The sequence below is a fragment of the Oncorhynchus nerka genome, linkage group LG8 (genome assembly GCF_034236695.1).
Source record: "Oncorhynchus nerka isolate Pitt River linkage group LG8, Oner_Uvic_2.0, whole genome shotgun sequence".
NCBI lineage: Eukaryota > Metazoa > Chordata > Actinopteri > Salmoniformes > Salmonidae > Oncorhynchus > Oncorhynchus nerka.
The window spans coordinates 56,392,489-56,406,257 of record NC_088403.1 but is presented as its reverse complement, the minus strand read 5'-3'; the positions used below and the strand labels follow the sequence as shown (position 1 = coordinate 56,406,257).

Sequence of the window (13,769 nt, the reverse complement as noted above, 5' to 3'; positions counted from 1 at the left end):
CGACACAAAGGAGCCCAAACTTCTCTTCCAGCACACACAAAGACAAGGCAAAAGGAGTAAACACATTCGATAAACATTGCTCAGGCAAACCAGTCATCACCAGACGACACAAAAGCAAATCATTTTGCGCATGAACAAGCTATGCCACCATGTCCGCCTCGGGGCAAACAGGAGGGAAACGTTTCTATCAGAGTGTCTCAGAGGAAAAATGACTTATTTACATTTCAAAGTATATATTTTCTGAGAAGCTGTATATTACTGAATGTGAGGTAGGGTCATCTACTGCTGGAGGCTGTGTGAAAGGATACCGTTTAAATATAATATGGGTTGGACTGACTCACCCTGTCACCTTGAACTCCGGGCTCGTCCATTGAACAGCCTTAACTATACTGAAAGGACTGCATGGCATCTCCATGGAGTTGTTCAAACACAAAACTTTTTTTCAAAAGACCCAGGGACATTTTTCAAAAGAGCCAAACACCAAATTCTTCAGCATGCTTGGCGAGATCTGCCTCTCTCTGGTTTACACTTATTTCAAAGAACTTTGTTCTGTGGGTGACATTTTGATTTTGGTTTGGTCACACTGACTGAATGTGATGGATGAGGTGTCACACACACACACACACACACACACACACACACACACACACACACACACACACACACACACACACACACACACACCTACAGTCATTTACTAACAGTCTCTTACGACCTGTGTTTATAGTTACGTCCATTACGTCTTTGACCTCGGCAACGGACCGTCGCTGATGAAGGGCAACTCGGACAAGCCTCTCAATGACAACCAGTGGCACAACGTGGTGGTCTCCCGGGACGCCAACAACGTGCACACGCTCAAGATCGACTCCCGCACCGTCACCCAGCACTCCAATGGAGCCCGCAACCTGGACCTCAAAGGTAAGGGGCACTATTCTATATCCCATTTTCCATAGGCAACTGCTGTAGTTGAAGGGTCCTCCTTGGCTCTGCTACTAATCAAGTTGGTCAATATTGGGCACATATCCCAATATATTTGGTTCCTCTCTCTCTGGTTCTCTCTAGCTTTCAGTGAGTTACTCAGAGATTCCACTGTGTTTTAAGGAGTGTTCCCGTAGCATGCACAGTCAGAAATATTCAACCAGAGAATGTTCACTGTGCCAACCAGCTGTGACTTATGAAAGATAGCCCAATCTTGGCATGACTCTCTGGGGAACGATCTTCACACACACTCAGCCGGTCCTTTCACATGACCCGCGGCTGTCTCTCAGTAAGACAGTCTTTCATGTACTGTCACACCAACAATGAGAAGACAAGTCTCTGTGTCTGTAATGTGCGTACGATGAGACTTGGACTCAGAAGGTGCTGAAAAGTTGCTGACTGTCTACCTGTGCTGTGCATGTGTGTGTGGGGACCTTTCTGCCCCCTTCGAGGATGCTAAGAATGTGCACATGCCCATACGTGCGCACAGTTATTTATGCATTTTTATTCTGTTTGTTCAGCTTTCAAACGCATGACCGCTCAGGAGGCTTGGTGTTCAGGTTAGGCAGAGTAGAGAAACCCGATCCCAGTGCCAATAACAAATCCGCCCGCCAAACAACAGTGGACAGGAGGCAGAATTAAACCTAACAAAAGGCTGGCAGCCAGCCCACCGCGCCAACCAACCCTCTTCACCTTGAAATATGATCCTCTCCTTCAGCCGCTGTCGGCATCGCCGGACGCTCGGCACAATTTCCCCAGCCAATCAGTACCTCCTAATATCAACTAAAACCCCTGCGTCTCCGAAGAGATTGAAAGGGAAAAATAACAACAATATCGACAAAAACAAACCCCACATATTCCTCTTCCTCCCAGTAGACGTGTGTCTAGTTGTAATTCTGCTAGCGGTCCCACGGTGGGAAAACAAAGTACCCCAGGTACACTTGACTTTTATCAGAGACGTGATCACAACGATCAACAAAGGCTTTTAGGAGAGAAGCCTCTGTTTCTTCCACCAGGGGCGGGCTTAGGAAGTAGAGGGGCCCTTAGGAAGTAGAGGGGCTCTTAGGAAGTAGAGAGGCCCTTAGGAAGTAGAGGGGCCCTTAGGAAGTAGAGGGGCCCTTAGGAAGTAGAGCGGCCCTTAGGAAGTAGAGGGGCCCTTAGGAAGTAGAGGGGCCCCTAGGATGTAGAGGGGCCCTTAGGAAGTAGAGGGGCCCTTAGGATGTAGAGGTGGAAGAAGAGGGGCCCTTAGGATGTAGAGGGGGAAGTAGAGGGGCCCTTAGGATGTAGAGGTGTAGAGGGGCCCTTAGGATGTAGAGGGGCCCTTAGGATGTAGAGTGGCCCTTAGGAAGTAGAGGGGCCCTTGGAAGTAGAGGGGCCCTTGGAAGTAGAGGGGCCCTTCGGAAGTAGAGGGGCCCTTAGGAAGTAGAGGGGCCCTTAGGATGTAGAGGGGGAAGTAGAGGGGCCCTTAGGAAGTAGAGGGGCCCTTAGGATGTAGAGGGGGAAGTAGAGGGGCCCTTAGGATGTAGAGGTGTAGAGGGGCCCTTAGGATGTAGAGGGGTCCTTAGGATGTAGAGGGGGAAGTAGAGGGGCCCTTAGGATGTAGAGGTGTAGAGGGGCCCTTAGGATGTAGAGGGGTCCTTAGGATGTAGAGGGGCCCTTAGGAAGTAGAGGGACCCTTAGGAAGTAGAGGGGCCCTTAGGATGTAGAGGGGCCCTTAGCATGTAGAGGGGCCCTCCCAGTGGGTGCTGGCGGATCTGAGAGGTCAAAAGATAAAAAGCCAACCAGAGCTTTTATAAGGCTTATTGATGGGGTACGTCCTCTCTCTGCCAGTACCTTTGTCTGCAGGGCCTGCTGGTGCCATAAAATTGGCTGTGTTAATCATGAGTTGGTTTTAGCTGACTGGCGCAGTACCAGGGACCTTATATTAAGAGGGATGGCGGGGACAGTGATTACACATACCCCTGGATGTAGTTGATAAGGAAGAAGAGGCCCGTGGAAAGTGGACGGCAATACGTAGGTTTAAACCGCAGATATGAACTTGGGTCTCCCATGGGAGCAACCAACATCATAGACTGTTAGACCAAGAGGACAGTCCATTTTTGGGCTGAGGGTAGACACTGTTTTTGAAGTGCTCAGGCGGTGCAACCTCATCACGTGCCCATGACTGACTCATGTCCGCTATATGGAGAGCCTGTATAGTTTCTACAGTGTGCTATCAGACTGGTAGATTAAACACTCTCTTTCCCTCTGTCATATCCAGGCTTTCTTTGTAGCATATCTGCCCCAATCATCTTCTAATGGAATGATAGACTGCATCTCTATCTTATTTCAATGGACTTTGTCAAAAGAAAGCTGTTCTTGATTGATGACCAGTATCTATGATAGAGTGACAGCTGTTCATGTCAGGCGAGAAGCAGACTTGGGAGCCAGGGAGAGCATGGAAACAAGATGAGAGTCAAAAGATGAGAAATTACTCACAGCCTCAAACTGGGAAAGAGTATCTCACAGTCTAAAATAGATGAATAGTGTAAAATAGTCCCGTCTCAATCAAGTGAACTGACCTGACAACACAGTAAAGGTGTAAGCAATCTGCTTTTCACCTCTCCAGTCCTTTCATATCAGTGCAGATGAAGTCGAGGAGGAGAAGGAGACTATTGATCGGCTGCCACAAATGAAGCGTGTGTCGTCAACAAGCCTCTTGGCCTCCAGCGACAGGCCCCACGTCGCAAACACTTCTATTTGCATATTTCAAAATGTGTGAAAAGATTTGTCTCTGTAAAAGAAACAGAAGGCCCAGGCAATTTGTGAAGAAGAAGGGGGCGGCCATTTTCTGCTTTTTATTGCCAACCGACTTGGTGAGTGTTCTTCCCGAGGCGTTACTATAAACACTGAATCCACACGTCTGTAGAAACCATGACTTTTCACTATCATCACTGTTACTATCACCATCATCACTATCACTACCACCATCATCACTATCACTACCACCATCATCACTATCATCACTATCACTATCGCCACTATCACTATCACCACTATCACTATCAGTATCACCATCATCACTATCACTACCGCCATCATCACTATCACCACCACCATCATCACTATCACTATCATCACTACCACCATCATCACTATCAGTATCACCATCATCACTATCACTATCATCACTATCACTACCACCATCATCACTATCACTATCATCACTATCACTATCACTATCATCACTATCACCACCACCATCATCACTATCACTATCATCACTACCACCATCATCACTATCACCACCACCATCATCACTATCACTATCATCACTACCACCATCATCACTATCACTATCATCACTACCACCATCATCACTATCACCACCACCATCATCACTATCACTATCACCACCACCATCATCACTATCACTATCATCACTACCACCATCATCACTATCACCACCACCATCATCACTATCACTATCATCACTACCACCATCATCACTATCAGTATCACCATCATCACTATCACTACCGCCATCATCACTATCATTATCATCACTATCATCACTATCATCACTATCACTATCATCACTATCATCACTATCATCACTATCACTATCACTACCACCATCATCACTATCACCACTATCACTATCATCACTATCATCACTATCACCACCACCATCATCACTATCACTATCATCACTATCACTATCATCACTATCACCACTATCACTATCATCACTATCATCACTATCACCATCATCACTATCACTATCATCACTATCACCACTATCACTATCATCACTATCACTATCATCACTATCACTATCACTATCATCACTATCACTATCATCACTATCACTATCACCATCATCACTATCACTATCATCACTATCACTATCACCACTATCATCACTATCACTATCATCACTATCACCATCATCACTATCACTATCATCACTATCACTATCATCACTATCGCCATCACCAATATCACTATCATCACTATCACCACTATCAGTACCACCATCATCACTATCACTATCATCACTATCACCACTACCACCATCATCACTATCACTATCATCACTATCACCACTATCACTATCATCACTATTACTATCATCACTAAGGGATGGTTCTACATTTACATAATGTGTCCCTGGAGGAAAATGGCCATGCTTTTTCAACTTCAGTCAAGGGGAGGGTTTAGTCTTTTTAAAATGTCCTCCAGGGGAGGGTCATGTCATTTGTAATTGATGAAATGTCAATGTTTCTCAGTATTTTAGAATTAGTAGCTTATTAGGCTATGCCTGATGCCATCCCTCATTTCTGATTCTCTGCTGGGTGTGCAATATCAAGTGAGCCTATAGGCTATTTAGTGTGGCCTCAATCACATGATCCATAGCAAATAGGCTACAGGCTACGAAGTGCATGCTCAGAGAAGCACAGAGCAAAGGTATATTTCTAAGATAGTTGATAATACTAGGCTGTATTAAACACTGTGATGGATATTACAACCCTGAGCCCCGGCCTGCTATGTTCTTGCTGATGAAAAACGTTTTGTTGTGTGCTGCCTAACAATGGCTGTGCTGTGTAGGCCTACAGTGGCAGTTCAGGAGGAGTCAAAGGCTTCTTCCAAATGTTTTTATTTATTAAGCCTAGTCCCAAAAAATCCCTATCTTGTGCACAGACTAGCCTATAGTCTATGTTCTGTTCTGTTCAGTTTGAGAAGGAGGACTGGGGGTCAACGTTGATAGCTTGCTACTACTATAATAGATTTGATTAAAAACAATATGTTTCTTGCACATGATGTAGGCCTATTTATCAGGGTTATCGACCTCACAGTAAGCCAGATTCTAGTAACTTACATTGTGGTGCTGAAACTTGAAGCAGCAGCCAAGGCACAATCAATCGGAAATGGACAGCTCATGGTGCTGAAAGTAGGCACATTCGAGTAGGCATAATTCATTTCAACAGTCTTCATTTTATTTAGACTTTACTAACAACAAGAGGACCTTGGGTTGGAGCCTATTTTTTCCTATTTAAGAAATGAGGTAGGCCTACCTGTTTGACAGGCAAAATTAGGCTGCTATATCCCATAGATTTATCGGTCATTTCCTCAAACCACCATGCATTCTTTAAATAGCTTACCTCCATTTCAGTGAAGGTTAAAACCAATACTCGAATTGAGGGGGTCTGAGAGGTTATGCCATAGGCCTACCTTTTATGAAAGACAATTGCAAAAAGCACAACCGCTTGTTAAGATTTTGAAGAAAATGAAAGAGGTCTGATTATATAAAGTGCTCTATAACAGCACTTTGGTCCTCGATCCTTTATGCTAGACACTAGCTGTAAAATATCCAGGAAAGATGTGACTCTGATGCATATGGAGATATCATTGTTTCGTTTCTTTGACATTCAGAGGCTGCGCGACAACCTTCTATAGCCGAGTAGGCAGAAAAATGGACTTCGCTTAGGAAGTCATCTAATTATGTCACTATCTATTGATTAAGCTATTCACTTTCTGTACAATAGAAGATGTTTAAACCCAGACCGCTTTTAGGGAAAGACGTGAAGTTCTCTCATTTGGTGAGCCTACTCTGTCTGGGGTGGAAAGGTAGGCCTACTCTGTCTGGGTTGGAAAGCTAGGCCTACTCTGTCTGGGGTGGAAAGGTATGCCTACTCTGTCTGGGGTGAAAAGGTAGGCCTACTCTGTCTGGGGTGGAAAGGTAGGCCTACTCTGTTTGGGGTGGAAAGGTAGGCCTACTCTGTTTGGGGTGGAAAGGTATGCCTACTCTGTTTGGGGTGGAAAGGTAGGCCTACTCTGTTTGGGGTGGAAAGGTAGGCCTACTCTGTCTGGGGTGGAAAGGTAGGCCTACTCTGCCTGGGGTGGAAAGGTAGGCCTACTCTGTCTGGGGTGGAAAGGTAGGCCTACTCTGTTTGGGGTGGAATGGTGATGGTAAATGGTCGACATGTTCTCTGTTATCCACTTTGTTTTAATTCTTATTTTGTGTGTAGGGGAAGGTCACCTTTTTCTTCAAGTGTTCAAGGAGGGTTTAAGTCAAATACATTTTGCTGAAGGGAGGACCATCCATTTTCATTTGGGAGAAGTCCGATTTTCTTATGAATAACATTCACAGGCTTTGTGTGTTGTTTTAGTTTTACTTTATTTATCTGCTGAGGGGATATAGCCTGCAGCGCTAGTGGGAAGAGCAATAGTTGTATGTCTTGATTCCGAGGACCTTTACTGGGGAGTGATGTCTCTATCCACAATTCCCTAGTCTAATTGTATATTCAGACGGTGCTCTGAAGTCCTCGGCCAATTCCCCAACTGAGACGTCGGCAACTCCCATCTCTATCCAATACACCTAGAGACACACACACACATATACACATATGCACACACACACACGCACAAGCACACACACACACACACACACACACATGGAAAAATGCACTAATACTCTCTCACATACATACACCCATCTATCCCTAATCTCACACACACACACACACACACACACACACACACACACACACACACACACACACACACACACACACACACACACACACACACACACATACCTAGTGTATCCCCAGTAGTCCACAGCAGTCATACCTAGTGTATCCCCAGTAGTCCACAGCAGTCATACCTACATATCTGTTTGTATCAAACGTTTCCCTGGACCCATCTCACTGTGTCTATTGTTGTTCTCAGCATTCCTGACAGCACTCCTAACAGAGAAGTTTCAAGGCCTCGCTGTTGTGTGTAATTGACCAGAGAAAATGGGTTGTCAGTTTTTCTTTTCTTTTTCCCTGTTCTAAAGTGATTCTTTTGGAGTGGTGGAATCTTCAAGCATCCAGATTGTCAGTTTAAGTGTGATGGGCAAACAACACGAGGTCCCACAGGATACAGGAAGTGGATCCTGTTTAGTTTGTTATGTGCGGCGCCAGTGCTGATAATACAGTCACCAAGGAACAGATGTTGAAGAAACACAAGTACGATGAAACAAGACCTGTCATTGTGTATGAAAGCCTGGAGAGTACGATGTCAAATTATTTCCTGGCTTATTTCCTGGCTCACATCAATAGCGTTAGCCATTCAAGGCTAGTTTCCGTGGGTTATCTCGATTACCATTGCTAGCTTTGTCAATTACATGAGGGTTAGGTACTTCTATCCACAAACTTTATCCCATATAGTGGGGCAAAAAAGTTTTTAGTCAGCCACCAATTGTGCAAGTTCTCCCATTTAAAAAGATGAGAAAGGCCTGTAATTTTCATCATAGGTACACACACTAAACTATGACAGACAAAATGAGAAAAAAAAGTCCAGAAAATCACATTGTAGGATTTTTAATGAATTTAATTGCAAATTATAGTGGAAAATAAGTATTAGGTCACCTACAAACAAGCAAGATTTCTGGACCTTGAAATGCTTCTTCCGAAGCCACTCCTTCGTTGCCCGGGCGGTGTGTTTGGGATCATTGTCATGCTGAAAGACCCAGCCACGTTTCATCTTCAATGCCCTTGCTGATAGAAGGAGGTTTTCACTCAAAATCTGACGATACATGGCCCCATTCATTCTTTCCTTTACACGGATCAGGACCAGGGTTGGAGTGAACACCTACAGGATGGTATCTCTCCAGGACCAGGGTTGGAGTGAACACCTACAGGATGGTATCTCTCCAGGACCAGGGTTGGAGTGAACACCTACAGGATGGTATCTCTCCAGGACCAGGGTTGGAGTGAACACCTACAGGATGGTATCTCTCCAGGACCAGGGTTGGAGTGAACACCTGCAGGACGGTATCTCTCCAGGACCAGGGTTGGAGTGAACACCTACAGGATGGTATCTCTCCAGGACCAGGGTTGGAGTGAACACCTGCAGGACGGTATCTCTCCAGGACCAGGGTTGGAGTGAACACGTACAGGACGGTATCTCTCCAGGACCAGGGTTGGAGTGAACACCTACAGGATGGTATCTCTCCAGGACCAGGGTTGGAGTGAACACCTACAGGATGGTATCTCTCCAGGACCAGGGTTGGAGTGAACACCTACAGGACGGTATCTCTCCAGGACCAGGGTTGGGCAGCCCTGGTCTATATGGTATCAGACAGTACTGAATCATTAGACAGATTGTCATACATTTACACAATAAGTACAGTGCCCTGCTAAGTAGCTTTGTTGTGGTCTGACTGAGAACTGCCACACCTTCACTGTGCTCCAGTATGATCCCTCTCCCTAACCAGCCCTCCTCTGTGATTAACACCAGGCTAATTAGCCCTGAATGTAAATCAAAAAGCAAGAAATGTTTTCTGCTAGTAAACACATCCCTAGTGCCAGATATTAAAATGTGTCAGACTTTGTGGCTTAGCGTTATTCCCTGACATTTCAGTTTGGTTTCTCCCTTCTGTTCTAGCTACTCCCTCTAATATTGTTCAAAGCTATTTAGATGTGTCTGACTTGTATCGCTACCAGAGTGGATTAGCCTCAAATCAGACAAACAAATTGGCATGTTGTCTTTAGGTCGAGTACATCTAGAGAGGTGAGCAGGAGACAGCGCTCTCTCATCCCCTTCTCTAGCTGATCAGATTTGATTATCTCTCGTTGTATTAGTCCGCGCAATTGCGTTGCACTTCAATAACGGCTCCAGTAGGTGAAGTAGAATGGAACATTAACAGCCATTATTAACACCCATTATTAACACCCATTGCTAACACCCATTACCAACACCCATTACTAACACCCATTACCAACACCCATTACCAAAACCCATTACAAACACCCACTAATAACACCCATTACTAACACCCATTACTAACACCCATCGCTAACGCCCATCGCTAACGTCCATCACTAACACCCATTATTAACACCCATTACTAACACCCACTACTAACACCCATTACTAACATCCACTACTAACACCCATTACTAACACCCATTACTAACACCAATTACTAACACCCATTACTAACCCCCATTACTAACACCCATTACCAACACCCATTACCAACACCCACTACTAACACCCACTACTAACACCCATTACTAACACCCATTACTAACACCCATTACCAACACCCACTACTAACACCCACTACTAACACCCACTACTAACACCCATTACTAACACCCATTACTAACACCCACTACTAACACCCATGTGGTTCATAAAAACTGAACACACTAACACCCCCCCCCAACAATTATTGTTGTTTTCTCTGTGGGGTCTTGATGCTATTCCATTTAATGATGTCTGGGTCTGTGTTTCAACTCGAAGAGGAAGTTGAAGTATTGTATGCTGGTCATGTGGATTGGGAAGTCCTTCCTGTAAACACAAATACAAAATACACGCACAATACAAAACCTCACAGCCCTTTGGGGATAGCCGAGATGTATTATGCTAATGAAAAGACAACGACAAAGATAATACTGTCTATATTTATTGGAGGGATGGAGGAATGAATAAAAACAACCAGGGATCTTGAATGTTATTTATACAATGTTACCCAGAACAGAGTGAGACAGAATTTAAAAAAAAAGGCTAAATACAGTAAGTTACATATGTTCCTACTGTAATACTACCTATCCCTTGTTCTATAAGAATTACGTTTATCGACGGAAATCGTTGTTGAATCACCATAGCAGCAGCAGAGGACTAATATATTAGTTTGGATTTTTCCCAGAGCAGGACTCAATAAAACGTGAAGAGAGGGGTGGGAAGGAAAGATGGAAGGGAGGAAGGGAGAGAAGAGGTATGTACCCACATATTAATTAAGCCTGTGCTTGCCACCGGTAAAAATGTATATTACCTGTTTTGTCACCTCTTAGCTGGCTTTTCGCCGAAAAAGCTTGGCTCTAATCTGTTGCCAGCTGCTAATTCTGCCATACAATACAGAAACCTTTGCATACCTTAGCAGGCGTGCCGCAGCGCAAACCGCTAGCCATTGTCTCCCAGTTCCCCATCTGCAAGGATAAAGCTGTGGTCCTGTTGTAGCAGAAATCAACCTCCCCATCGCTGTCCCATTCAACTGGAGACTTGGGGAATGGCTGCTAAATAAGTGTGGTGTTTCTTTTTTCAATTACCCAAATACTGACCGAATGGAATGCTGGAATAGCTTGGACGTGGAGATATTGTAATGTCGTTGGACAGCTATAGAAAGTGTTAGCTACTGTAATTCATGAATCTACGCTAGAGAGAAATCCCTGATATTTGGACCGACACGGAGGGTATCATGCGGAATTTGGCTCCCAATTCACTCTGACCTATTGAGTAGGAAGTAGTTGCGGCTGACTGCTTTTTCAAAAGCAATGTGTTTTACAACAATGGCGATTTCGCCAATTATCCCTAACCTTTCTGTAATGACACCTGCAGGTATGCTAAAACATAATTAGGTCTCCATCGTTAGGCCATCATCTGGCTCCATAATCATTAGCACTAGGAGAGGAAAGGAGACACCCACACTGTAGCGCTGGTGGCACTAATGAGTAGCACGGTAGCACTAATGAGTAGCACTGGTAGCACTAATGAGTAGCACGGTAGCACTAATGAGTAGCACTGGTAGCACTAATGAGTAGCACGGTAGCACTAATGAGTAGCACTGGTGGCACTAATGAGTAGCACGGTAGCACTAATGAGTAGCACGGTAGCACTAATGAGTAGCACTGGTAGCACTAATGAGTAGCACGGTAGCACTAATGAGTAGCACTGGTAGCACTAATGAGTAGCACGGTAGCACTAATGAGTAGCACGGTAGCACTAATGAGTAGCACGGTAGCACTAATGAGTAGCACTGGTGGCACTAATGAGTAGCACGGTAGCACTAATGAGTAGCACGGTAGCACTAATGAGTAGCACTGGTAGCACTAATGAGTAGCACTGGTAGCACTAATGAGTAGCACGGTAGCACTAATGAGTAGCACGGTAGCACTAATGAGTAGCACTGGTAGCACTAATGAGTAGCACGGTAGCACTAATGAGTAGCACGGTAGCACTAATGAGTAGCACGGTAGCACTAATGAGTAGCACGGTAGCACTAATGTAGCACTAATGAGTAGCACGGTAGCACTAATGAGTAGCACTGGTAGCACTAATGAGTAGCACGGTAGCACTAATGAGTAGCACGGTAGCACTAATGAGTAGCACGGTAGCACTAATGAGTAACACGGTAGCACTAATGAGTAGCACTGGTAGCACTAATGAGTAGCACGGTAGCACTAATGAGTAGCACGGTAGCACTAATGAGTAGCACGGTAGCACTAATGAGTAGCACGGTAGCACTAATGAGTAACACGGTAGCACTAATGAGTAACACGGTAGCACTAATGAATAGCACGGTAGCACCGCCAATACATAGCGTTCAGTAATGACACCCTCGCTATAGAATCGATTAGCACTGACCGTTAGTTTAGATAAGAGTGAAGGTGAAAATGGAAGTACAGTAATTGCATCCTGCTGTATTTCATCCTATTATTTCTGGTGCTATGAAAAGAAACTGTGTTGCATTGAAGCCCATACTACCATGTTACTCATTGTAGTGTGTCTCTCTGTTGTGTCATGATGGAGATAACCCTGACTGGTTGGTGATTGTTGGTTGCCGGTGGTTACAGAGGAACGCGGTCAGATGATTGACCGGGTCCCTGAGGTGGGCACGTTGTGTTGGTGCTTGATGGTGACCCGTGGTCCTGGTTGATGTCTTTAACCAGCTGTGGACATGCGCTGCCCACACCTTCGCTGGCTGCTAAATTGGACCTGCATCGATCAGTGCGCCTCACTGTAATGGCTATTGACCATCACTCTAAAGGAGAGAGACGCTGAATATGTATGTGGGGGTCTCTGTGTATGTGGGAGTTTCTCTGTATCTGTATATATAGGGGGTTCTGTGTATGTGGGGGTCTCTGTGTATATGTATATATAGGGGTTTCTGTGTATGTGGGGTCTCTGTGTATGTGGGGGTCCCTGTGTATGTGGGGGTCTCTGTGTATGTGGTGGTCTCTGTGTATGTGGGGGAATCTGTGTATGTATGGGTCTCTGTGTATGTGGGGGTCTCTGTGTATGTAGGGGTCTCTGTGTATGTGTATATATAGGGGTCTCTGTGTATGTGGGGGTCTCTGTGTATGTGGGGGTCTCTGTGTATGTGGGGGTCTCTGTGTATATGGTGGTCTCTGTGTATGTGAGGGTCTCTGTGTATGTGGTGGTCTCTGTGTATGTGGGGGTCTCTATGTATCTGTATATATAGGGGTCTCTGTGTATGTGGGGGTCTCTATGTATCTGTATATATAGGGGTCTCTGTGTATGTGGGAGTCTCTCTGTATCTGTATATATAAGGATCTCTGTGTATGTGGGGGTCTCTGTGTATGTGGGCGTATCTGTGTATGTGGTGGTCTCTGTGTATGACTTGACCCCCTACTGTGAATGTACTTATTTAGGCACTAACTTAGAATGTGGAGAGGGATGAGAGTGGGGTGTGTGCGTGCACGCATGTTTGTGATGCTCGCCAACTTTGTAATTACAAACTTAACTACATTACAGTATAATTAAACTAACCGTATCGTTCAATATGGTTTTTGACTATAACAACATCAATGCCACATATTTTTCAATATGTCGCCAACAGACACGGCCCAATATATCTATAGACGATGCAATCGCCATCGCACTGCACACTGCCCTATCCCATCTGGTGAAGAGGAATACCTGTGTAAGAATGCTGTTCATTGACTATAGCTCAGCCTTCAACACCATAGTACCCTCCAAGCTCATCACTAAGCTCGGGCCCTGGGTCTGAACCC

At 45.0% G+C, this 13,769-nt stretch overlaps 1 protein-coding gene across 1 annotated transcript in view; it reads left to right on the top strand.

Moving 5' to 3' along the window:
• The window catches only part of LOC115133629 (neurexin-2-like), a 566,883-nt gene that overhangs the window by 58,698 nt on the left and 494,416 nt on the right, over positions 1-13,769 (top strand). Inside the window, exon 8 of the mRNA XM_065021929.1 lies at positions 728-918. Coding sequence (XP_064878001.1) covers positions 728-918 — 191 coding nt within the window. The remainder of the gene's footprint in view (positions 1-727; positions 919-13,769) is intronic.